Here is a 25,195-nt window from a genome sequence, read left to right as displayed (position 1 = left end):
GATTTGTCATTTCTTACTTAAAAAAAAAAATCCCCTGAAAACAAAGGAGAGTGAGCTTGAACATCTTTTAGACTGTAATAGGCCAGTGCAGGGAAGATCCATTTATACATTCTCCAACTGTGCCAGACTGTCAGAGAATTTCTATTGTATGGGATAGAAATGGTCTTTCGTCTGCTTTGCATGGCTGATTGTTTTAGTAGTGCAATTTACTGAAGTGTCAGTTATAAAGCAACAGGATATACTTTGAATTTTGTAATATTAAGGACCTAATTAATCTGCACTTGATGAGTGTGACTATGGCTAAAAATCTCTACATGCATATTTAGGGGTAAATATAATTGAACCTAGCAGGCCTTTTCTTTCTAAGTAGATATGCATATGACTAGCTTTGTGTGTGTGTGTGTAAATGTAAGAAGTATCTTATAGGATCAGACCAATACTGATTCCATAGCTGATTTCTCTATAAAACCTCCTTCTGTACATGAAGAGGAGTGGAGTCTTCAGTGTATAACTATAGATACAATTCTGCCTAACTTTTAATACATATACACCACGTTATTGTATTGATGTCAAAGGCATTTAATTATACTGAGCAATTATTGAGAAAGGATTTGTCAGAAAGCTGACAAAATGGGATACCTCTTTTATAAAAGAAGTAAAGAAGAATGCACTTTCAGCTTGCTTCTAAGCACTCTCAACTAATTAAAATTTGATAACCTAATTATAATTAGTTTATTCTACCCCTTTGCTGTTTACATCAAAAATTAAAGTATTCAGTCTTTTAAAATCGGATGATGAGCCTCAAGCTTTGATTCCACATCTTATTTAGGACAGGATAGACTGTATAGGTAGCCCTTGACTTACAATCATTTGTTTAATGATGATTTGAAGTTACAACGCCACTGAAAAAGGTGACTTATGATCATTTATCACACCTTTGACAGTTGCAGCATCTCAGTAGTCAGGTGATCAAAATTCAGATGCTTCAAAATTTAGAACTGTTTCATATTTATGACCGTTGCAGTGTTTCAGGGTCATGTGATCACCTTCGTGACCTTCTGACAAGCAAAGTCTATGGGAAAGCCAGATTCACTTAACAATCCTGTTACTAACTTAGCAATTGCAGTGATTCACTTAACAACTATGGCAGCAAAGGTCTTAAAATGGGGAAAAACTCATTTAACCAATGTCTCACTTAGAAACATAAATTTGGGGCTCAATTGTGGTCATAAATTGAGGAGTACCTACACATCTTATTTAGAAAAGCCAACACAGTTCTAGGCTGCATAAACAGAGGGATAGAATCAAGATCACGTGAAGTATTAATACCACTTTATAATGCCTTGGTAAGGCCACACTTGGAATACTGGATTCAGTTTTGGTCACCACGATGTAAAAAAGATGTTGAGACTGTAGAAAGAGTGCAGAGAAGAGCAACAAAGATGATTAGGGGACTGGAGACTAAAACATATGAAGAACGGTTGCAGGAACTAGGTGTGTCTAGTCTTATGAAAAGAAGGACTAGGAGTGTTCCGATATCTCAGGGGCTGCCACAAAGAAAGGGGAGTCAGGCTATTCTCCAAAGCACTTGAGGGTAGGACAAGAAGTAATGAATGGAAACCAATCAAGGAAAGAAGTAACCTAGAACTAAGGAGAAATTTTCTGGTGGTTAGAACAATTAATCAGTGCCTCCAAAAATTGTGAATGCTCCAACACTGGAAGTTTTTAAGAAAAGATTGTCTGAAATGGTATTGGGTTTCCTGCCTGAACAGAAAGTTAGACTGGGAGACCACCAAGGTCCCTTCCAACTCTGTTATTCTGTTATCTTCTGTTAAAAGGAAACATACCTGATACTGTATAGGACATTGCCACTTTTGGAGATCCGCAGGAGTTTATTATCTGTAGTGATCTCGTGAAAGTGAGCTCCTTTCTCATTAGCAAAGAACAGATCAGGTTTCCAGATGGAATCCAACATGGATGGGTCCAAATCTAGGGCATCATCTGGATATTCATTGTAGGCCAGCCTGGGATCATTCCATTGCTGCCGCAAGAAAATGTTCACTCTGTAATCCTGCATTGAAGAAAGAAAAGCAAAAGGATTGGTGAATGCCCAAAGAAAGCTCTCTGGGAAAAAAAACCAAAAACCCACCGTAATCCACAAAGCTCAGTGCAGCATGAAGGTTAGCAAAAGACTGCTTAGGGTGAATGAGTGACCCCTTCCTCACACACACATATTAGGTCTTCACTACCAATTGGATTCCGCTCTTCTTCTGTGAGTTTCCCTGCTGGGGATATTTGACAGAGAACTATATTTATTTTTAACTCTGTAGCCAAAAGGTTCTGCACAGGGTAACCAGCTGTAGTCCATAACACCTACTTCATGCAGAAATGCTCAGGCCATTCTGGGGCAAGCCAGTTCCGGGGCGCATCCAGGTGAAGAAAAACATTATTCAGGGCCATGTACAGATCAATCATCCTTTTTAAAAAAATTATACTAATAATTTACAAGGTGCATGACTATGTCATTGAATCCTTCAGCATAATAAACTTTTAAGTACAATCATTTCTAAAGAGTTCTTTGAAGTGCGCACCTTTAAATTTACTATGTAATTTTTTACATCTTCACAACAGCTTTATGAAAAGGTTACCATTAATCCCATCTTTTCTATGGGATCGACTTTCTACAATCAAGAAAAGGGTAAGTCACCGAAGAGGGAAACGACTTGACTTGCAGAATGAATTAGCTGCTTGGCCAAAACTTCTGTAAGAAAAGATTAGCATGGGCAAGCACTGAAAACTAAATTCTTTTCTTCCCAGCCAGGAGACCTTTTCTCAAAAGCAGAAATTTCTTTGCTTTGCCTGAAATGAACAAAAGCTTTCCTCCCAAAAGTGACATTGAAAATTCTGTTCCCCCTACACTCATACCAACTCATCTGGGGTCTATTTTTTGGGTGTTGACATTCAGGTTGGAGTTTTTCCAATTCTATTTGAAGCTGTGCTGATCCTGACTTTTTGACTGAGTCGTCCTCTCATTCTCTCTTCCGCTTTTTCTTGTGAATCCCATCTGGTGCACAAATACAGGGCAATCTAGTTCAGAGACACTGTTTTGGTCAATATTATCCATGCATTTGGTTAACTCACTGTTAATAATCATTTTAGACATGATTCCTGTTTGGAAGAAGACAAGCCCGTGGCATTAAATTTTGGGAAGCTGCCTACTATAAATAAACAATTTACTCTGATTAGCCACGAGTCTTTGTGTTTCAGAAGTCTTTTCCAGTTTTTAAAAATGACAACGACAATAAGTAGAGGTTTCAGCAGAAGACAGTATAGGTAGCTCCATATGGTTTATGAAACCAACATTTTAACTGGGAAACTGTGCGAATCCTAGTCCAAACTAAATCCAAAAACATTAGGGAATTCCTGGAAACTTGGTATCAGACAAATTAGCCCTCAATAGATACATAGAAATAAAATACATTTGCAAACCAATAAAAAGAGATAATTTTAAAAAATGTTAAAAAGGAAACAAAAGATCCGAACTCATTTATTTATTTTGTCACAACATTTTTTATTTTTTATTATTTTTTATTTATTTATTTATTTTGTCACAGTAGTATATATAAGCATAAGCATGAAATAACTATATGATATATAAGCATATATATAATATTGTTATATATGTCGTGACAAAATATAGTGACAAAATTAGTGGACCAGTGTTGTGACTCCAGCCCCCGAACCTGGCCCCATGCCCGAAAGTGACTCCGAGAGTGAGGGGGAAGGGCCGGTAAGGCTTACCTCGGGAGCACCGATTCCTTTGGCTCAGCTCCAGGAGCCAGAACCAGACCAGTCAGAGGACGTAATGAGGCCGTCATCCCCTGATTCCTCCCTTCCCCAGGCTACACCTTCAGACCCAGCTGATAATAATAATCAAGCTTGGCTTGACCTGCGCTTAGAGATTAGAGAGGCGTCGTCATCAAAAGGAAGGGTGGGGCAGGAGGCCCACCCCATAGGATATATAAGGAGCTTTGGGACTGCTCTCACTCCACAGGAAGCAAACTTTAGCTGATCCGTTTCAAAAAGAGCTGAAAGTCTTGCTAAGTGAGTCATTTGTTTGAACTTTGGCAGGCAGCTGCGATTTCTCTGCCAGAACTGATAAGAGCTGTGAATCCACTGGCTGAAGGCCAGCTCGTGGGTCTGAAGTGGGGAAGGAGACAGAATAACCAGAGGAATGCTGTCGATATAATTTACTTGGACTTCAGTAAAGCATTTGATAAAGTAGACCATAACATACTACTAGATAAAGTAGAAAAATGTGGGTTAGACAGCACCACCACCAGATGGATTCGTAACTGGCTGACCAACTGGACTCAACGTGTAGTCCTCAACGGAACTACATCCACATGGAGGGAAGTATGCAGTGGAGTACCCCAAGGCTCTGTTTTAGGCCCAGTACAACATCTTCATCAATGACTTGGATGAGGGGATAGATGGGGAACTCATCAAATTTGCAGATGACACACCAAGCTGGCAGGAATAGCCAACACTCCAGAAGATAGGCTCAAGATACAGAAGGATCTTGACAGACTTGAACATTGGGCGCTATCTAACAAAATGAAATTCAACAGTGAAAAAAGTAAGCTTCTACATTTAGGCCAAAAAAACAAAATGCACAAGTACCATATATGTGGTACCTTGCTCAATAGTAGTAACTGTGAGAGGGATCTTGGAGTCGTAGTGGACAACCATTTAGATATGAGCCAGCAGTGTGCAGCAGCTGCCAAAAAAGCCAACACAGTTCTGGGCTGCATAAACAGAGGGATAGAATCAAGATCACGTGAAGTGTTAATACCACTTTATAATGTCTTGGTAAGGCCACGCTTGGAATATTGTATTCAATTTTGGTCGCCACGATGTAAAAAAGATGCTGAGACTCTAGAAAGAGTGCAGAGAAGAGCAACAAAGATGATTAGGGGACTGGAGGCTAAAATATATGAAGAACGGTTGCAGGAACTCGGTATGCCTAGTTTAATGAAAAGAAGGACTAGGGGAGACATGATAGCAGTGTTCCAATATCTCAGGGGCTGCCACAAAGAAGAGGGAGTCGGGTTGTTCTCCAAAGCACCTGAGGGTAGAACAAGAAGCAATGGGTAGAAACTAATCAAGGAGAAAAGGAACTTAGAACTAAGGAGGAATTTCCTGATGGCTAGAACAATTAATCAGTGGAACAACTTGCCTGCAGAAGTTGTAAATGCTCCAACACTGGAAATTTTTAAGAAAATGTTGGATAACCATTTGTCTGAAATGGTGTAGGGTTTCTTGCTTGGGCAGGCGGTTGGACTAGAAGGCCTCCAAGGTGCTTTCCAACTGTGTTTTTATTATTATTAAGAACTATACGAAAATCCTCTCCAACAACCCAGATAAGTGAGGACTTACATCAGACAACGACGCAGAAAACAATACCATATGCAAGGAATTATCAGGAACATCTCCATCAACACTGGTAGGGCAGGCTACTCTGTACAGACAGGGAGATGTAGGAGATGATCAGGCTGAGCCCAAGGGTGGGGTCAAACACACCATTAGCTTGGAGTCTCTATGCCCCTGTAAAATACTTAAGCTCAGCCCTCCTTGAAGTCCATTGACTCCTATCCAGTGCTAATTTGCCTTAATTATTAGTAGTTCAGATTCTTGCCTGAAACGAATTTGTAGTACTTTTGAACTCTATCATGATTCCTGATTTCTTGCACCGGACAGGTGCAAACCCCACAGACCTAGTTAGAAAATGAAACATCTGCAAGCAAACAATTAAGATCAGAGAGCCCCAAGTAGTGGTATCAAATACTCTGCGCATGAAATTATGCATGTAAAATCTACACATTGTCTCTAAATCACCTCCTCTCTCTGAAGATGTATAAGCAGAACTTTAACCTACACAGAACCCCAGAATTCAGGTGTCTGAATGTCGGATGCTGGATGTTATATCCTCAAAAGAATTTGGGTGGGTCAGTGTGTGAACAATATGTTGCATTTGTTAGAAGCATTTAGGCACAGCTTGTCATGACCTCTGTGGATGAGCTCTTGTCCAAGATTAAAACAAAATGAAGACTCCCATGATTCCATGAAGTAAGCTAGTAACACCAGAACCTTCCTATGTGATGTCTGGCAGCTGAATCTGATCCAGATATAGAAGCACATGAGAATCTGTAAGGAAAGATCCTTTAGGAACAGCAAGCCTTGCCCCGGAATATTAGTTTCAAATTACCTCTAGTGAAGTTTGGCTGGAGATTTTGATGGTACATGCAAAACAACCCACCTGGGTATAAATCTGTAAATACTTTGGTATATTGCTGCCAGCAAATTGTTACTCTGTTTGCCTGTACTTTGATTTGTGGTTGGCTATACTTTGTGTTTGTAGGCTGAGTTTAATTACCAGCAGCACAGCTTCCTGCATTGTGCTTACTCATGCTGCTTTTTCTGGTTGTCAGTGGAACAGCTACTGCGGTCATCTATGTATGTCTCCTCTCTGCTTACCTCTTTGTTTGTATAATCTAGATCCAAGCTTGATTTAGCTGTTTAAAGTAACAAATCGAGAGAAATCGAGTGTCATTTGGATGACACAAGAATCGTAACTTCTGCCTAGTCACAAAGATGCCTGCTAACTAACCCCATCTGGTCATCTCCCTTTGTTCCATGGCAATGCCTCCCTAATGACTGCTATTGGCTTGTTTAAGAGGCTACTAAATAGCTCACTAGTTTATGGGGTTCCTCCATCCAACTGCAAAACCAGACAGTGCTGCAAATTTTATAGGCTTGTTCCATAATTTAATTGGAGCTTGTCTCACCAGCTCCGCCGAGAATGATGTCTGCTTCTTAATCTCATGTCTTTACAACTCCCTTGAGCATCTCCAAGCCAGGTGAAGCCAAATCTTTTATCCTGGACGATGGGTGGCATCTTTGGCTTCCTTTGTCTGGCCAGGGTCACTTTTCTGCCATCTGTCCCTTTCCTCCTGGCCTCAGAGGACAAAAGAAGCAGGTGGTATTTAATAAACAAAAAAGAGGCAATAAAACCTCACAGTCCCTTCCTTCATTTGCATTTTTGATGGGTTTGAGGAATGCCAGATCATAAACCATTTCCACTGCCCTTGACCAAATTAATTGTTATGATCAGGATTGATATGTTTTGTTTAGTACATCTCTTCTTTGGGAGGACCTGAGACAGTGAGTCAGCAGCTGATGAGAAAGGAAAGGTGTGGACTGAAACAATGATATGTGTGCTCATTGCTAACTAATATAGAACTTGCTGATTGTTTTCTTTGTCGTTATGTAAGTCAATGGGCCTTAGAATTACTGTCTATTTGGGAAACATTTCAGTTTAGTTTGTGGAGTACTAAATCAGATTGTGAAAAGGACCTTGTGACTGCTTAAGAAAAGGATTCTCTAAGGCAGACTTGGAAATGTATCCAAATCAGGGGTGAAATGCTCCCGGTTTGGACTGGATTGCCCGATCTGGTAGTGATGGTGGCGGGTGGTTCGGAGAAGCGGTAGCAAAAATCCCTGCCCCCCTCCGCCCCAGCTGTGCCGCGCGATCATCAGAGGTTTTGTTTTTTTTACTTTTGAAAGCATTTTTCTTTGGTTGAAAAAATGTTTTTAAAAGTAAAAAAAAAAAGCCTCTGATGATTGCGCGGCTCATCTGGGATCATCAGAGCCTTTTAAAAGCATTTTTATACAACCTCTTCAGCCGAAGAGGCTGTTAAAAATGTTTTTAAAAGGTTCTGGTGATCAGGCAACTCAGCTAGGATCGTCAGAACCCTTTAAAGCTTTTTTTCCTCTGACAATCCCAGCTGAGTTGCCTGATCATCATAGGCTTTTAAAAGCATTTTTTTACAACCTCTTTGGCTGAAGAGGTTGTAGAACAAATGCTTTTAAAAGTAAAAAAAAAAAAAGCTGGCCACGCCCACCCAGTCACATTATACCCCCCCCACCAAGCCACGCCCACAGAACCGGTAGTACCAAATTTTACACTTCATCCCTGACCCAAATCCTGAAAACAAGGAAAGGATGACAATAAGGTGATGGCATGAGAACCAGCTTTAGGTATGTTCAGAATCAATTTGCTTCTCCTTTGGCAGTTATTTAGTAATTGCAATAGCAAGAGATACAATACTGAACAAAGATGCTTCTAAGGCAAACTAAGCTATGACATCAGGTTAAGCCCAGAAGTTAAGTATCTGTACAGATATACAATATACAACCATCATCATATATTTTAAAAAGAATAGAACCTTTTGAAGAAATGTGGATCTACATTGATATGGAAGGCATTGTGCAAAGGTTCGTGTTTTGGGAATGTTTAAAACTCAACTGGCAAATAATTTTATATTTAGTGTATATTCAGCATTTCTGATAGAAGTTCAGAGGTCTCATTTCTATTAAGTCCGGAGACAGCTTCCCCAATAATGGTCCAGTCAGGAACGGCTTTAACTAACTTTATTTGAACACAACGTTAACAGCAAGGAAAAACTCTGACAGAACAACCAGAGCCGCTTTGACAGCTCTTATATAGTAGCTGTCAAAACGGCTGCACCAATGACGGGGCTCAAAAACTCCCGCCTAACTTGATCTTATCCAATCAGGAACTGCCTGGCTGTTGCCAGGCTAGAGACGCATCGTAAGTCTGAGGACTTTACAATTTCATTCTGAACAATTTTGTAGTCCTGGTGGCACTGCCTAATTTCTTCCTACTAATGGCTCCTCATCTCCAGTTGAATGGGCATGAAGAAAATTATACTCTTTGGTACTTTGAGCAGTGGTTAGAATGCAGTACTGCAGGCTACTGCTGATTTGACGGCTGCCAGCAGTTTGGCAGATTGAATCTCACTAGTCTCAAAGTTGACTCAGCCTTCTATCCTTCCAAAGTTGGTAAAATGAGGACCCAGATTGTTGGGGATAATATGTTGATTCTGTAAGCAGCCCTCAGAGAGGGCTGTAAAAGCACTGTGAAGCAGTATATAAGTCTAAGTGCTATTGCTATTGCTACTTACAAGGAGTACAAACTCATGTTTCCATGTTCCAGTTAATTAGCTATTTCTTCTTCCTAAAAGTATGATGTCTCTCAGATAATGGTTCAGTTGCTGAAGGCAGCTAATAATGTGATCAACCTTAAATACAGCTAATCAGCTGCAGAGGTTAGAAATCAGGATAGAAAGATATGGGAAAACCTGGAAAAGGTAAAAGCATCCTGAATCTCTGCCAACAGCAGCCACCCAAACAAATCAAATAAATGGATCTCCCACCCTCACTTTTTTTGTTTGTGAAAATCGGTGATGGCTGCAGTCAGTGAAAATCAATGTAATTGATCTAATGGCCTGAAAGCAAAATACTATTTTGCTTATTTAATTATAATTGCTAAGATCTGGCAGGTCAGTTTTGTTCTTGAGCTGATTTCACATGAGACACGAAATAAATGTATATTATTAAGATAATGCCAGGACATAGTGATGGACATAGGTCTGTTCCTTTTGGCCAAATACAAATGCTACCAACTCAAAATGCTACCTTGAGCCAGCAGAAAACTCCCTATACAAAATTTGCTGCTCCCACTAATAATCCCTTTGAATTCTCAGGCACTATGCTGATAAAAGTTGCTGCCCTTATTTGTAGTGTTCAAGACATATTAAAGAGAAGAACTGGTGGATTCCCCTAGCTTTGTTCTCCTCTTTTCTTATCAAACATCAACAGCTGATGGGGAAAGATTCACCAATTACTTTTCTTAATGTGGGATGGCCTGAGGGAGGTGAGTTTGGACAGATGACTAGACTGGTCAATTTGGCCATTTGTTTAAATTTGTTGTGGAGTGTCCAAATTTTTTTTGTCTCAGGGCAGCTAAGGCACGATCTGGTTCTGGAGGACCCTACAATCCTTTTGCACTGATGATATTATCTAGTTGGGTAATGGAACATCTCAAGCAAACAAACAAGCTCAGACACCACAAAGAACCCCACGGTTCAACCATGGGTTACAGATATTCTCTGCTACTGGTGGAGTGCATCACCTTGTATTCAAGGAAAACGTTGTGTTGGGATATGGAAGAAACAGCTTCTGTCTGACTAAAATAGTTAAGGACAACTTAGGGTTCTCCAGGAATGGACTGTAGATCAAATGGAGGTAACATCCTGATTGGGAAAAAAAAATGTTCCTGGACATGCTTATACCAGAATTTGATATGAAGGTGGAATGGCTCGTGTTATTGTGTTGCATACTGAAATAACACAAGAATGGCTTGTTTGCTTTGAGAACTTAGTCTAAATGGAAGTGGGAGCATATTGCTTTAAGGTGAGAAGTTAAGTTATGCAGAAAAAGGAATTTAATGGGACATAGCCAATAACAAACATTCAGGTTTTTTTCATGAATCTGTGAAATTGGGTTGTTCTTACATCTTTTCTAAGGGTCTTTAACAGCAGTCACACATAGTATGAAAAACTATAAAGACATTGCTGCCAAATTAGGAATATACAGTTTTCTTGGCAACAACATGGAAATAGTTTGCCGTGTTCTTCTTTTGGTTTGGTTTTTTAAAAATTCTCCAATCTAATCTACCGCTTTAGGATTTCTAGGCAGTTCTCCATCCAAATATTACTTCATTGAGATTTGTTCAGAGTCAGCCAAGGCTGGCTATGTGCTATTGTGAGAAATCCCAAATGAAATTTATAAGGTGGAGATAGATCAGGCAGACAGAAAGACAGTTATATAGAGAGATAGATATGAAGATTTACAGTAAGTCCTATGTACCCCTAATAGCATGTTCAGGGGCAAATATGCAGATTTTCTTAGGTGATGAAATCTAAACAATGCCATCAGACTGCAGGAATTCCATTTTAATATGCAGCCCTGATTGATTTGCAGGTAGGCAGCAAAGAATGGAAGTGAAATGGACTAGACTCTGCTCTCCTGTTTAGCAGAGGCTTAGTTGGCCTGCAGATTGTTAGAATGCACAGATATTTTTCAAGTAGTTGGCTGAAAATGGAATAGCTCACAGGAGCCAGAAAAGAAAAGAATTCCTACCGGTAGGTTGCTAGACCACCCATACACTCAAACATCGCAGAAGAAAAGACAAAATTTGATCCTGTTTCAAATAAACTAACAAAGAGCCAGGAAAAAAGACGACTCAGCTCTTGAAATGATTGGATCAGCCAGTTTCAATGCCAAATCCAAACTGGTCCAAAATCATAATCTGGCAGTACCCAGAGGCTCAATGTCTTTGCAATTTAGTTGAAAACTGTCAGTTTCAGTTTAGACCTGTCCTGCAGTGGGAAAAAGTCAAGAATGGATGGACACAGCTGATGCATACATCTCTTTTGTATGCAAGGGCATACACCAGCAAGACTTACTGTATGCCTGTGCTGAATATTGTCGTGCCTTTGAGGGCAAAAATTAGTGCATGGGTGGCAGAGAAATATTTTCCAAATCACTTCCTTCTTACACACCAGCTGTCTCTTTGTATTTTACATTTTCAAAAGGAATGCTACAATAATTTATGCTCTCTCACAAGGGTAGGCTTTAAAAAAATAGTCAAAATAGGGTACAAAAAACCTGATGCTTGGGATTCTATAAGTCAAGAGTTCTGTTGACTTTGGCTATCTGATGGGATGTGCCTCTCTTTATTTCAGCCTATGTATTTGCAGCTGCAGTAGAAATAGAAAGCAACAATAATTTACTAGGCATTGCAAAGACAATGTCAATAAGCCTTCAAGGGAGACCAAATCAAGGGAAAGCTTCTGATCCCAAGTTGGAATATGACATTTTTATTATATTCTGTTTACAAAAAAAATACTTTGTATTGGATTGTGAAATTATACGATGGCTAACTATCATTTTTCAATGAATTTACATCCAGACTCTACTTTCTTGAGTTCTCTCTATTACCCTTTTTAGCAGCAGCTCCCTCAAGATTTATAATATGGATGACTTTAATCTATTTAAAGAGAAGTCATCCATAATATATCCATAGATCACAAAGTCATCCATAATATCTACAGATCACATAAGGGCACTGCTGAATGAGGATACCAAATGTCAATGCATGGTCTTTAAAAGTTGCTTTCTATCGCCTGACTTTGAATTGGTTAAAGGTCTTTTTATTATTTCAGACTGGATATTACTAATTCTATGTGACTCATCTCTTTACATGTTGCATATACTGCATTCATAACTTTTTCATCCTGGCTTTCTGCTTCTAAACTTTATATAATAAAAATATAGCAGGATCCCAATGTTTGCCCAAAGTTTAGGACATTTTGGTAAGGTAAAAAACAACCATTTATTGAGTTTATTTATTTGTTTACTTAAAACATTGATATAGCTGTCTTATAACCAGCTTATAACCAGCTCTGGCCAGCTCCTAATCAAAAGTTAAAACAGCAGAAAAGTCATACTAAAACTATAAAAACTACACACGCTAAAAACCAAACCTGGTGCCAAGTCAATGTGCAGTCACATCGAGGGAAAAACCAGATCTTCAAAGCTTTATGGAAGGCTGGGAAGCCGGTGGCCTGCCAAACTTCGGATGGAAGGGTGTTCCATAGAACAGGGGTCTCCAACCTTGGTCCCTTTAAGACTTGTGGACTTCAACTCCCAGAGTCCCTCAGCCAGCTGGCTGAGGGACTCTGGGAGTTGAAGTCCACAAGTCTTAAAGGGAACAAGGTTGAGACCCCTGCCATAGAACAAAGGCTGCTGTGGAAAAAGCACACTTCCTTGTTCCTATAAGATGGCAGTATTTAGAATAGAATAGAATTTTTATTGACCAAGTGCGATTGGACTCACAAGGAATTTGTCTTGGGGCATATGCTCTCAGTGTACATAAAAGAAAAGATACCTTCGTCAAGGTACAACACTTACAACACTTAATGATAGTCAGAGAGTACAAATTTAACACTTAATAATACAACACTTAATGATAGTCATAGGCTACAAATAAGCAATCAGGAAACAATATCAGTATAAATTGGAAGGATACAAGCAACAAAGTTACAGTCATAAGTGGAAGGAGGGAGGGAAAGGGATTAGGAGCATGCTAACCATATCTGATTTGGTAGGACAGGTAGATGTCCTTAGGGAAAGGAGGTACCACAGATAACCTGGTCCTGTGCCATGTCGGCCTTGAAGGTGACGACCAGCATCTTGAATGGCACCTGAGAAGAAACTGGATGCCATTGCAGCTTGTGCAACAGATGCAATCTTAAGGGCCCTCTTTACTATGTATTCTATACCAGTTGAAGTTTCTGGGTGATCTTTAAGGGCAGCCCCATGTGGAGCACATTGCAGCAAATCAAATGGGAAATGACTGAGGCATGAGTGACTGTGAGAAAATTGTACTCAGTGCCTAGTGATTGTATGTTTCACATTGCCTTCCTTGGGGATTTTCTTTGTTATAACTCCCCAAGTTACCCTAGAGCCCTGAGATCCCCCATAATCTCTTATTCGTGCACTATTCAAGTTCTACCATGCTTGTCTTATTGCTACTTGCTGTACCAATCATCAACAGATAAACACACCATCTTGACTTTAGAGACTTCCTCTTTAGGCATTCTAGGAGAAGAGCCATGTTGATGTACGGTAGCCAAAAAACAGAAGGTGACTAATAGCATCATTTCTGACTAACCAATTGAAAGCTCATTAAAAGCCTCTTGTTACAATGCTTAAGCTTTACAAAGTTTATGGTTTCATTAACCGGAAAAAGTGCTATTGGATGCCTTCCTATAACTTAGGTATTCCATCAAAAAAGGCTGCTCTTATGTGTTCCTGCCCACCACAGTTCAGAATGCTCCTCTAAATAACATTTAATTAAACCGGAGAATTCACTGCCATTAAATGATGATGATTTTAAAGGGAGACTGACCAAATTCACGATGGACCGGGCTATCAATATTATTGTTTGCATGATTGTACAGTGCCATGCATCAACCGCTTGGAACAATAGGACAATCATCTTACTATCTGTGCTTGTAAGATTTCTGAAATGTATATGATGCTGAATGCTGGAACAGCAGTCCAAATGACTTTTATAATGGTTTGATTGCATTGCATTCTATCTGCAGTGTTGGATCTCAACTGGTGGTTTTACATGCAGAGTCCTCCTTGATAGGAACTGACACTAAGTGTCTTCTTGTACAGCTTTCATGGTATAGGACAAATTGGGCATTCATTACCTGTGCACCATTGAGCAATGAAGCTACTTGGCCTCACTTATGGTAACAGCTTGCATCGCTGGCAGCCAGGCACTCAACGATCACACAGGATGGATTTCAGTTGTCTTTCCTTCCACTGCAATTATTAGTAAAGATAAGAGTTGCCCTCTCTTGCAGTTGCCTTCAGTTTCCACTCAAACCCCTTCTAGGTGGTGGTGAATTGACTTTTACCAGTGACAAATATCTAAATTGATTAGCCAAAACACAAGAAAGCTACCCTTAATAAATGGGATTTTCCCCCCACACTTGTTTGGTGCCACACATTGGGTAGTAGTAGTAATAAGAATTCCCATGATTCTTAAACTCACAGTTAGAATCTGAATCATCACAAAATACCCAGTCTAAAGACTGTGATATTTGTTGGATGAATAGATAATAATAACAAGGGTGGGAGGGATGGCAAACTACAAGGGATAGCACTTAGCTGCATCTTCCAAAGCACGGTTTAGTAGTTGAGATTCACTGCACTGCAATAAGTAACAATCACCATTTAGGTAGTTAGAATAATGAATCTAGCAACTCACCAGCACCAAATATCTACATATTTGTCTCTAAGAACATTTTGTTTATTATTTATATACCACCCATCTTACTGTCAAAGTGACTCTGGGTGTTTTACAGGTAAAAAATAATAAAATCCGCATAAAAGTCTGTACAAAAATACATAAGTTAAAAAGACAGAGAGAGCACCTTCAAGCCACCAGCCACCCACAGGGTTGCATCCCATTCTTGGATCCACATACTAGTTGACAGAATCAGATCTTAACACCCTTCAGGAAAGTCAAAAGAGTGGGGGGCCAACTTCATCTCGGGGAGAGGGGGAGAAGGAGGACAGGGGCAACAGCAGAGAAGACTCTCTTCCTAGACCTTATCTGTCAAAGTTTTTTCACTGATGGAGTCAGCAAGAAGCCCCTCCTGCCTGACTAGGTGGGACAAGTTGATGTAACTTGTAAGACCCGAGGTGACACAGTGACTAAAATGCAGTACCACAGGCTACTGCTGACTGCCGCTGACTGTAATTTGGCAGTTCGAATCTCACCAGGCTCAAGGTTGATTCAGCCTTCCACCTTCTGAGGTTGGAAAATGAGGACCCAGATTGTTGGGGGCAAGATGCTGACTCTGTAAGCCGCTTAGAGAGGACTGTAAAGCGCTGTGAAGCGGTATATATAAGTCTAAATGCTATTGCTATTGCTAACTGGGATGACATGGTTCCTCAGGTAACCTGGGTCCATGCTGTGAAGAGCTTTCAAGGTCATAACCAATATTGTATCCAATGCAGTTGTACAGTAGAGATGTTTCATGCGTACTCCTAGTGGCACCCAAACCTGTCTCTACTGCTGCGTTTTGCACCACCTGCACCTTCCAGGTGCTTTACAAGGACAGCCCCATGTAGAATGCATTGCAGTAATCCATTTGATACAAAGAATGAGAAAGGTGTGTTGATGTAGTACTACATTAAGATTCTTAAGATACCTTTGTCGCTCGAAACCATTCCATAGACATCTCCCTCCTTTAAAAACTAGATAGATATATGGATAAATGCAGAGTCCGACTCCTTTCTTTGTTGCTTATTTTGTGAATTGTGCATTTTTGAATTTGTATCTTCTGTGTAATTTGTCCTCTTGTCCTCCCTAATGTTTGAGGAATATTGATCTGCTTGCCAGAATTCTCTTTCGTGTATCTCCTGATAATCTCTCCTGTATTTATAGTCTTTGTGCTCTATCCAGCATTTATTATCCCCTTTTGTAATGGTGAACTCAATAGACCTTTACATGGTAATGTAATATTAGCTACCATTTTATGTGTTGCAAATAGATGGTTTCAAGCATCTTTAAATGTCAACTTTAATGTCTTATGTGCGAGCTAAAATTCCCAACACTGGCATTTTAATAATCTTTCCAAATAAAAAAAAGGAATTATAATAACTGTGTAAATTTCAACCCAAGAGGATAAGTATTCATACAGTGATCCCAAAACTAAAGTAGAGCCATCAAACTCTGCTGGCTATATCTGCTCAGAAAGCCGGCTTTTTGTTTTCTACAGAAATGACCTGATAATGCAATTTTCCACTTCAAAATAAGTCTTTCAGAATACTAAAATAGTTCAGTGTGGCTCCTTATTTCCATGGCTAAAACAAATCATTCCTTAACGAAAAGCTATGTTTCAGTTAAAACAAATCTTAAAAGTGTGTTTGCGTGTGGGGAATTCCTTCTAAAAATGATAATAATATCATCTTCGTGATCCGATGATATAAATGCTTTGGGTTCCTGCCTTCCTTTTATACTTTTAAATAACGGGTCCATGGAATTTTATGTGCCACACCCAAATTGATGCACAATGCTAATATATTAACCATATGAACCATTACAATCATGTCCCTGTACCAAGCTGAAATAATGGCACAGAATGCTATAATTAGTATATACTTGATATAGAGGTAGTCCTCGAGTTACAACAGTTCATTTAGTGACTGTTCAAAGTTACAACGGCATTGAAAAAAGTGACTTATGACTGTTTTTTACATGACCATTGTAATATCTCCATGGTCACATGATCAAAGTTTGGATGCTTGTCAACTGACTCATATTTATGATGATTGCAGTGTCCAAGGATCATATGATCACTTTTCAACATTCTGACAAGCAAAGTCAATGGGGAAGCCAGATTCACTTATCAACCGTGTTACTAACTTAACAGCTGCAGCGATTCACTTAATAACTGTGGCAAAAAGGGTCATAAAATGGGGCAAAGTTCACTTAACCAATATTTTGATTAGTAACAGAAATGCTGGGCTCAGTTGTTGTCATAAGTCAACGACTACCTGTACTGTAGTATATAGTGTAAAGGACATGGATTAGCTGTGTTTGTATTAACTTGAACACACCCTGAAGACACTGAATCTGCAGCATTTTTTGAAGTTGGAGTTTTCCATTTTTGCCTGGTGAGAGAACCAGATTATAGGACATGACTATAACTCAGTGGTTTTCTAATGCTAATTTGTGAAATAACATAGATTCTGAAGCAACCCAGAAATCAATTTAATCTGCGGCTGAGTGGAGAAGTTGATTCCCTCTACTTTCAGTTAAAAATGTTGGCCTCATCCTCTCAGTAATAATACAGCCAGCTTGGGATTCATTGCTGACCAAAGGGGAAAAATAAAATAAAAGATGGGAACAGGAAATCAGTAACATATTTTAAGGGTATAATAAGTTAAATGTCAGTGTTGACTTGGAAGTTTACAGAGATGACATGCTTCATTCTACTTACCATTGTTGTTTCTGCAATAGATCCAAAGCTGTTGATGAAAATATTGCAGCTCACATTCACTGGTGGACCTGTAAAACAAATAAAGGCTGATAGTATCTGTTGGGTATCAATCCATCAAAGAACAGTAGACTATTACAGTTGAATTAAAGTACAGTTGACAAGTACAGTTGTCTCTTACTGAATCCATTGCTCCAGTATAAGTTACAATGGTAATAAATCTTTCATTTGGTAGCATTCTTCTATTGCCTTATACTAGATCAGTTTTGTAGTTTGTGAAGATTTTTCCTAATGCCTCTGCTTCCCATCTTGGCATCACCAGTGGCTGTTTATACATAAAGTCTACATGCTTATAATCTGTGCACCCAAACATAGTTGTATGGTGATTTGACATAGGAACCACATTGTAACCATATTTTTCATTATACACTTAATTTATGCAGTTGGAAGTTGCTACACTATAAAAAAAAAGGTTGGATTGTGAGGAAGGCAGATGTGATTTTAATTTTAAAATTAAAATTTTAAAAAGAAGTAATATATTAATTGTGTAGAAAAAATATTAACTCTGGTTTATAGATTCATAAGAGTTTTAGAGTCGGACATACCTTAGAAGTCACCTAATCCAGTGGAACATCTACTAAGGCATTTTGGAGACATGGGCCTCTATTTGAAGACCTCCAATGTAACGTAACATATAATGAGATAGCCTAGTCTACTGGTTGACAACTCTTACTCTCAGGAATTTTCTTCTAGTATTTAAACTTAATTAAAATTGAATAAAGTTGCTGGCTTTTCCACCTTAATTGCATTGTTCCCACCTAGTCTTTGGAGACATGCCTCTAGCATTCCATTTAAAGACCAAGGGAGATCCTTACGTAGAAGTAGTTATGTACAGAAAGCTTTATATGACAGAGTTATTTTTCTTACTTTGTCATCACTGCCATTCTTGATCTGACTAGGATTTAATTTGATCCAACAGGATATAGGAAGCACGTTGTACTGATTCGCATCTTCCTTCCTATTCACCGATCTTTGTTTCTTTTTCAGACTAACCTTTCATTGGGAATGGGAAGGCTCAATGGGTAAATTGGGGCCCATTTCTCCAGAGTAACATTATTTAAATCCTTTCAGCTCCTTGACTTTAGATCACAAAGACCCGGTGGACAAAAGGATTCAGAAAACCCCACATGTCCTTTCCAATAAAAGACTAACAAAGGGCATCCAAGCTGGAAAGCAGCTGAAGAGGTCCCAAGAGGAAATGACAATTCGAGTCAGAAGCTTGAATGTCTAGTAACCAAAATGATCAGAAAAGTGCCGCGTCGAGATTCGCTTGATTTCCTTTTTGTTTTAGTATCTGTTATTTCTTGGCTGTCTACCTTGGAAAGATGACAGAATTAAACAAGCCAGCAAACCTAGCCCAAATATAAATAAATCTTTGCAAATAGTAGCGGCAGACTGCAACATTCAGCAAGGATAATGTGTCAATCTATATTCAGGACCAGGATATGGCTGACTGAACATGAAGGGGAAAAGGGTGAGCACAGATCTGTCTGGCTTCAAAGGGCTTGCCAGGAAACAGTTCCAGCTGATTGTCTGGGTTTCTTGAGGATTCCTTGATAGAATCGAAGGGTCGGTTCACACCTGCAGGCCAGGTGCATAGAAAAGAATCCTATATGATTCTTTGGATAGCAAGATGGGCAGCTTATAAACATAATAAATAAATAAAAAAGAATAGGGAGCAGTAGCACCATTAAGAGAAGGTCAAGAGAGAGAAGATGGTGAAGATGAAGATGATGAAGAAGATGAGAAGGAGGAGGAGGAGGAAGAGAAGGAGGAGAACAAGAAGGAGAAGAAGGAGGTTACTATCATTGAATGATCTGTTTTGCAGTAAACGAAAGTATTTCAAAAGTGTAAGAAATAATAGAAATGCAGAGGAGATGAGGCAAATGACATGAGGAAAAAAATCTATCGTTTTGTTAAAGTGCACTTTTCTGTAATAAAAGGCAAAGAAGGAGAGAGCTTATCTATGCTAGAGGCTTGTTGTTGTTTGTTGCGAAGTCATGTCCGACCCATCGCGACCCCATGGACAATGTTCCTCGAGGCCTTCCTGTCCTCTACCATCCTCTGGAGTCCATTTAAACTCATGCCTACTGCTTCAGTGACTCCATCCAGCTACCTCGTTCTCTGTCATCCCCTTCTTCTTTTGCCCTCAATCTTTCCCAGCATTAGGCTCTTCTCCAGTGAGTCCTTCTTTCTCGTTAGGTGGCCAAAGTATTTCAGTTTCATCTTCAGGATCTGGCCTTCTAAAGAGCAGCCAGGGTTGATCTCCTCTAGGACTGACTTGTTTGTTCGCCTTGTAGTCCAAGGGACTTGCAGGAGTCTTCTCCAGCACCAGAGTTCAAAGGCCTCGATTCTTTGGCGCTCAGCCTTTCTTATGGTCCAGCCTTCATAGCCATACATTGCAACTGGGAAAACCATAGCCTTAACTAGAGACTGGAAATATCATGCCAGCTAAAGGTCCAAAGGGTGATTCTACCCAAGGCAGTTTTAATGGAAGTAATGTTGGACTCTCGGAATGTTTTGAAACTGTGGTAAATGCTCTAGAAATGAGAGAGGATTCAAATTTACATTTTGCAACAATATATTTAGAAAAAATTAATAGATGCAAAGGTGTAATTAAAATCAAGCAGAGAGTAAAGTCTGTTAATTCTACAGCAATCCTCAAGTGGGTGCCAATCAAATAAAGAAACTGTGTGAAAATTGGTTATCGGAAAGCCATATTCAAGAAAGGACAACACAACAACACAGTTAGGCAACAGAATGATAAAGCAGGCAGACAGAAACATTATCTTGATACTGAGGAGATTTCCAGAACTAACAAAAAAATCATTATAAAAGAATCTGCACTAATTTGGTGAAACCAGTAATTTAATTAAGGCAGGGGAGAGATTCAATTGGGCATGGATTGCAAAGCTTCCATTTATCCAGCAGATGGAAGACAAATCTGTTTTAAACGCAAAGATTCTCCATGACTACAGGGAAATGGAAAAAGAGGAGAATTGGACAGGAGTTTATTTGAATGAGAAGACTAAAACTGTAAAATAGTAGCTATATAAGAAGAATTTGTGGTATAGAAGCTAGGTAATACAAATTGGATTCTAGTATCTCAATCTGAACAAGAGATCCTGGTGAAATAAATATATATACTGTATTAAACGGAAAAAACCCAGCAATTCCATTTTGGACTCTCTAGAGAGTTTGTCTTTGAATAGAATAGAATAGAATAGAATAGAATAGAATAGAATAGAATAGAATGGAATGGAATGGAATGGAATGGAATGGAATGGAATGGAATAGAATAGAATAGAATTTTTTATTGGCCAAGTGTGATTGGACACACAAGGAATTTGTCTTGGTGCATATGCTCTCAGTGTACATAAAAGAAAAGGTACGTTCATCAAGGTACAACATTTACAATACAAATGATGGTCAATGGTGATGATGGTCAATGATGGTCAATTTACAATGATATTGCCGGATCCATGTCAAGCTCCCATTGCGAACTGGTAGTAAAGATAAGTAGAATCCACCCTTGGTGAAAACGTGATGCGCGGAGGGTTCTGGAGGCCAAAAATGCCCGTATTCTGTCTAAAAAACACATCTTAATTTCCACCCACTTTTAGGAAGGAAAAGATGCGTCATACTCTGAAAAATATGGGTAATCAACAAACATCTATTGATCTTTATTATTGATTTCTTCATATATATATATTATATTATATATATATATATATATATATATATATTATATTATATATATATATATATATATATAATATAATATATATTATATTATATATATAATTTCTGCTTCACATAGCTGGCTATCCCACAGATTCCTTGTTTCAGTATGCCTAGGCTATATTTGCTCCTTTTCAGTCCTGAAGCCTCTATTTGGCACCTTTCTTGACTTGAGAAATGAGAAGTAACTTGCGCAGTAAATAAATAAGATAAATTAAAGCATAATGATATGGTTATTTTGTGGTCCTGAGAGTGGTAAACTGACCACCGCTCCATCCACCAGCAGTCCACTGGGCTAGATCTTTTCTCTGAAGGTTTACAAAAGGCAACATCTGGATCATGGGATGGTAAATTAGAAGACATAAAGGCCTTCTCTGGTAAGTTTCTTAGGCAATTTGAGGATAACATTGATTCTACTCAGTGTGACTTTGATGCCATTATTGATTTAGACTCCCCAGTAGCAACAGATGCATACAGTCAGACAAAGACAACTCTCTCCAGCATTACGCTTGAATCCAATAAATTTGGGCTGCTCTAAGATCCAAGTCTTAGTCCAAAACTACATGGGTAAAAAGTGAAATCATATGCACTTAGCATAATTTCAAACCATATGAGTTTGATAAAATTATTACATACAGCATTCTGTTTTTCCTTTCTCTTTTATCTTTCTCTTCTCTTTTAATAAAAGTTTGACTAGTCTGTTTTACTGTCATGCATATCCCCCACCTCACTTTCTTGTCCAATTAAGCTACACTAATGAACTAATGCCACATCGTTCAACAAAGCTTTGACAATGGTATAGTGTTCATTTCAGCTACAGGCTAGAAAGCTTTGTGATTTAACATAGCTAATGATTTTCTTTAAAAGGATCTGAGATCCTGCAGGTCTGAACAAGAACTAATATGTCTCATTGCCTTTGTTTGGCAAGACTTACACAGTAAATAAACTTTACCATGCTTCAGTGTTTTTACTAAGTACGGCTGTTTGGAAGTGATTGTCTCTGGACACAAAGAACTGCATCAGTTATAATAAAGGAAGCCTTCTTGTTCTTTCCCCCAATACTGATATAAATTCTATTCAACTTTGAATAGAACAATTTTGAATTGCCAGTTGAACTTTTTCTACATGCTTCCTACTTTAGGATGCATGTATGCTGTCATGTCAAATAAGGGAAAAAAGCAGTGGTGGGATTCAAATTTTTTTACTTCTGGTTCTGTGGGCATGGCTTGGTGGGCATGGCAGGGGAAGGATACTGAAAAATCCCCATTCCCTCCCGATCACCTGGAACTTGGGAGGCAGAGAATAGATGGGGGTGGGGCCAATCAGAGGTGGTATTTACTGGTTCTCTGAACTACTCAAAATTTCCGCTACTGGTTCTCCAGAACTGGTCAGAACCTGCTGAATACCACCTCTGGAAAGAAGTAGTATGTGACTCCAACCTTTCAGTCCTCCCTGTTACGTTCCTGTTGCAAGTGACTAAAAGCTGTGAAGAACTGGAACTCTATGATTCACGTACATACATCACCTTCCAGACTGCTTTAATATTTCCTCCCATCATCATTGATTCTTGGAATTGTAGTTGCTCTCAAATGAGATGATACTCTCAAAGCAGATTTAATCTTTGAACAATTGCTAAGACTCTTTGGATGAAATAAGAAGCCATGACAGTTTAAACTGGTAACTGAAGTGATAGTTTTGTTAGTCAGAAAAGCTTTGTCATATGCAACTATATTCTTGATCAAAGGCAGCTGCAGCTGAAAGTACATGATCATCAACTTTATTTTCTGTAGATTAATACATTGGAATTTTTTAAAAAATCCATTGCATCAATAAAGGGTACCCACCCTGGTGTTTAGGTGTGCTGATATGCCCAAATACATCACTTCCCCACCAAATTTTCATTTTTTCCCCACTTAAAAAAATAACTAAAATGGGAATCAGACAAACTAAAACAAAATTATCAATTTTACTCTTGCCTATGAGAACATATTTATATACTACTAAATATTAATTTTGAATAGTTACTAAACAAATGGTTATAAGTTGAGAACTACCTGTACCTCCGTTATACTTAATTTAAGAACTAAGGGGAAAAAATTACCTTAGAATTGAGGGAGGGGAAAGTTGTGGAAGAAATAAGATTTGAAGAGTTAGAGATAAAAGGTGGAAAAAAGGGTCAAGGAAGAAGCAGAGAAAAGAGAGTAGAAATGGAGATAGGGATGAAAAAAATAAAAAGTAACAGTGGAAGATAAATTGTGTGTGTGTGTGTGTGTGTGTGTGTGTGTGTGTGTGTGTGTGTAGATTTGCAGACTGGAACTGATAGTAAGATGAGGACTGAATAGAACAAGTTTTGGGAAAGACAGAAAAGAGAAAGGAAAGAGAATATGAAGGCTAATGAGATGGAAGAATGTTTCTCCTGCTTTCTCTAATGTGTAGTTTCTATGCAATGTAAACTATGTTTTCAGTAGAAAAGAATTTCTGCAGCTCAGGGTTGAACTGTAGAGTGCTTGGTGCTCTTTGAGCTTGGTTGCTTGCTTGCAGATATTTAATTACTAAACTAAATAACACGATGGTGTTATCTAGCTGGGTAATGAAATGTCTGGAAGCAAACAACCAAGCTCAGGGGGCACCAAGAACTCCAAACTGTGTGCCTTCCTTCCTTCAACTCTTTATGTACAACATAGCAAATTATAATATTTCTCATATAGCCAGATAGAAAGATATAGCACAGGAGATACACAGATTATATGCATAATTTTCTTTGCATTTATAAGAGGAATGCTGTATAGGAGAATAGAAATAGTTTGGGGGACCAATTTTTTTTTAGTCCCTTGGGTTTTTTTTTTCTGGCAAGAGGAGTAGGGAGAAAAGATACCAGAGTACAAACAACACCACTTAAGCTAACTCAGTTAAAAAGGAAAGTTTGCAATGGCAAAATAAGAGATCATGGGGTACCAGACCTAGAACTTTTCCATGGTGGTTTTGCATCTTTGGGTCATAGGCATGAAATTTTTAAAAGAACTCTGAAAACTTAGATATCAGTCTGCTGACATGGTGTGTCATAAGAACATTTTTAAGGTGTCACTTTACTAATTAAATAAATAAATTGCATGATTCTGTGATGATTGTATATTTCATTCTAATATTTAGTATTTTATTTGCAATCCACTTTCTGATCAAAATGATCTTTCTTATTCAGAGCTTACATTGGCAAGACAAAAAGAAGAAGAAGCAACAGAATTCTTCCTCCCCTCCCCTCTTATTTTTCTTCAAATTTTCCCCAAAGACTTTCAGATTTTGTCCCGTGCAACATCAGAAATCCTAGCACAGGAGAAACATATTTTGCATCCTCTTGAAGGAAGCTAGCCCTTCTACCTACCCATCCATCTCTATCTCTCCCTTTTCATCTTCTCATTTCCTACATAATTCTGTCTGCATTCTAGAATTACATTGGAGAAATGTGCAGAATAGTACCCCATTTAAGTTTTATTGTAGGTTCCCAAAGTTGTTTTTCAAAAGGGAATTGGACTTTCTTGCTTTTTTTTTGAGCGGGGGCTTTTGCTTCTCATTCAAGAAGCTTCTTCAGTTCTGGATGAATAGTGGAGAATGGAAGGATTTATATTTCTTAGCAGTAGCAGTTATATTCCTTAGTAGTTGGCATGCTGAAGAACAATGGATCATCAGAGTGCTAAAACCAGATGACTGTTAAGGAAATGAAACATCTTCAAAGGAATAAAAAAAAATCAAGAAATTTCAGTTGCCTTTTGAAAAGCACCTTTGGGACAACCATGACTTGGATGATTGAGAAGACATTTTTAGACATTTTTAATTTCAGAAAGAAAGAAGGAAGGAAGGAAGGAAGGAAGGAAGGAAGGAAGGAA

General features: G+C 38.7%; 1 protein-coding gene across 1 annotated transcript in view; it reads right to left on the bottom strand.

Annotated features, from left to right (window-relative positions):
- Positions 1–25,195, bottom strand: part of GLRA1 (glycine receptor alpha 1) — a 53,806-nt gene that overhangs the window by 14,252 nt on the left and 14,359 nt on the right. The window contains exons 3-4 of the mRNA XM_058167852.1: positions 17,517–17,584; positions 1,848–2,071 (exon numbers count right to left, since the gene is read on the bottom strand). Coding sequence (XP_058023835.1) covers positions 1,848–2,071; positions 17,517–17,584 — 292 coding nt within the window. The remainder of the gene's footprint in view (positions 1–1,847; positions 2,072–17,516; positions 17,585–25,195) is intronic.

This window comes from Ahaetulla prasina, chromosome 2 (genome assembly GCF_028640845.1).
Source record: "Ahaetulla prasina isolate Xishuangbanna chromosome 2, ASM2864084v1, whole genome shotgun sequence".
NCBI lineage: Eukaryota > Metazoa > Chordata > Lepidosauria > Squamata > Colubridae > Ahaetulla > Ahaetulla prasina.
Note: the sequence above shows the minus strand (reverse complement) of the source record. Positions and strands in the feature narration are given on the sequence as shown.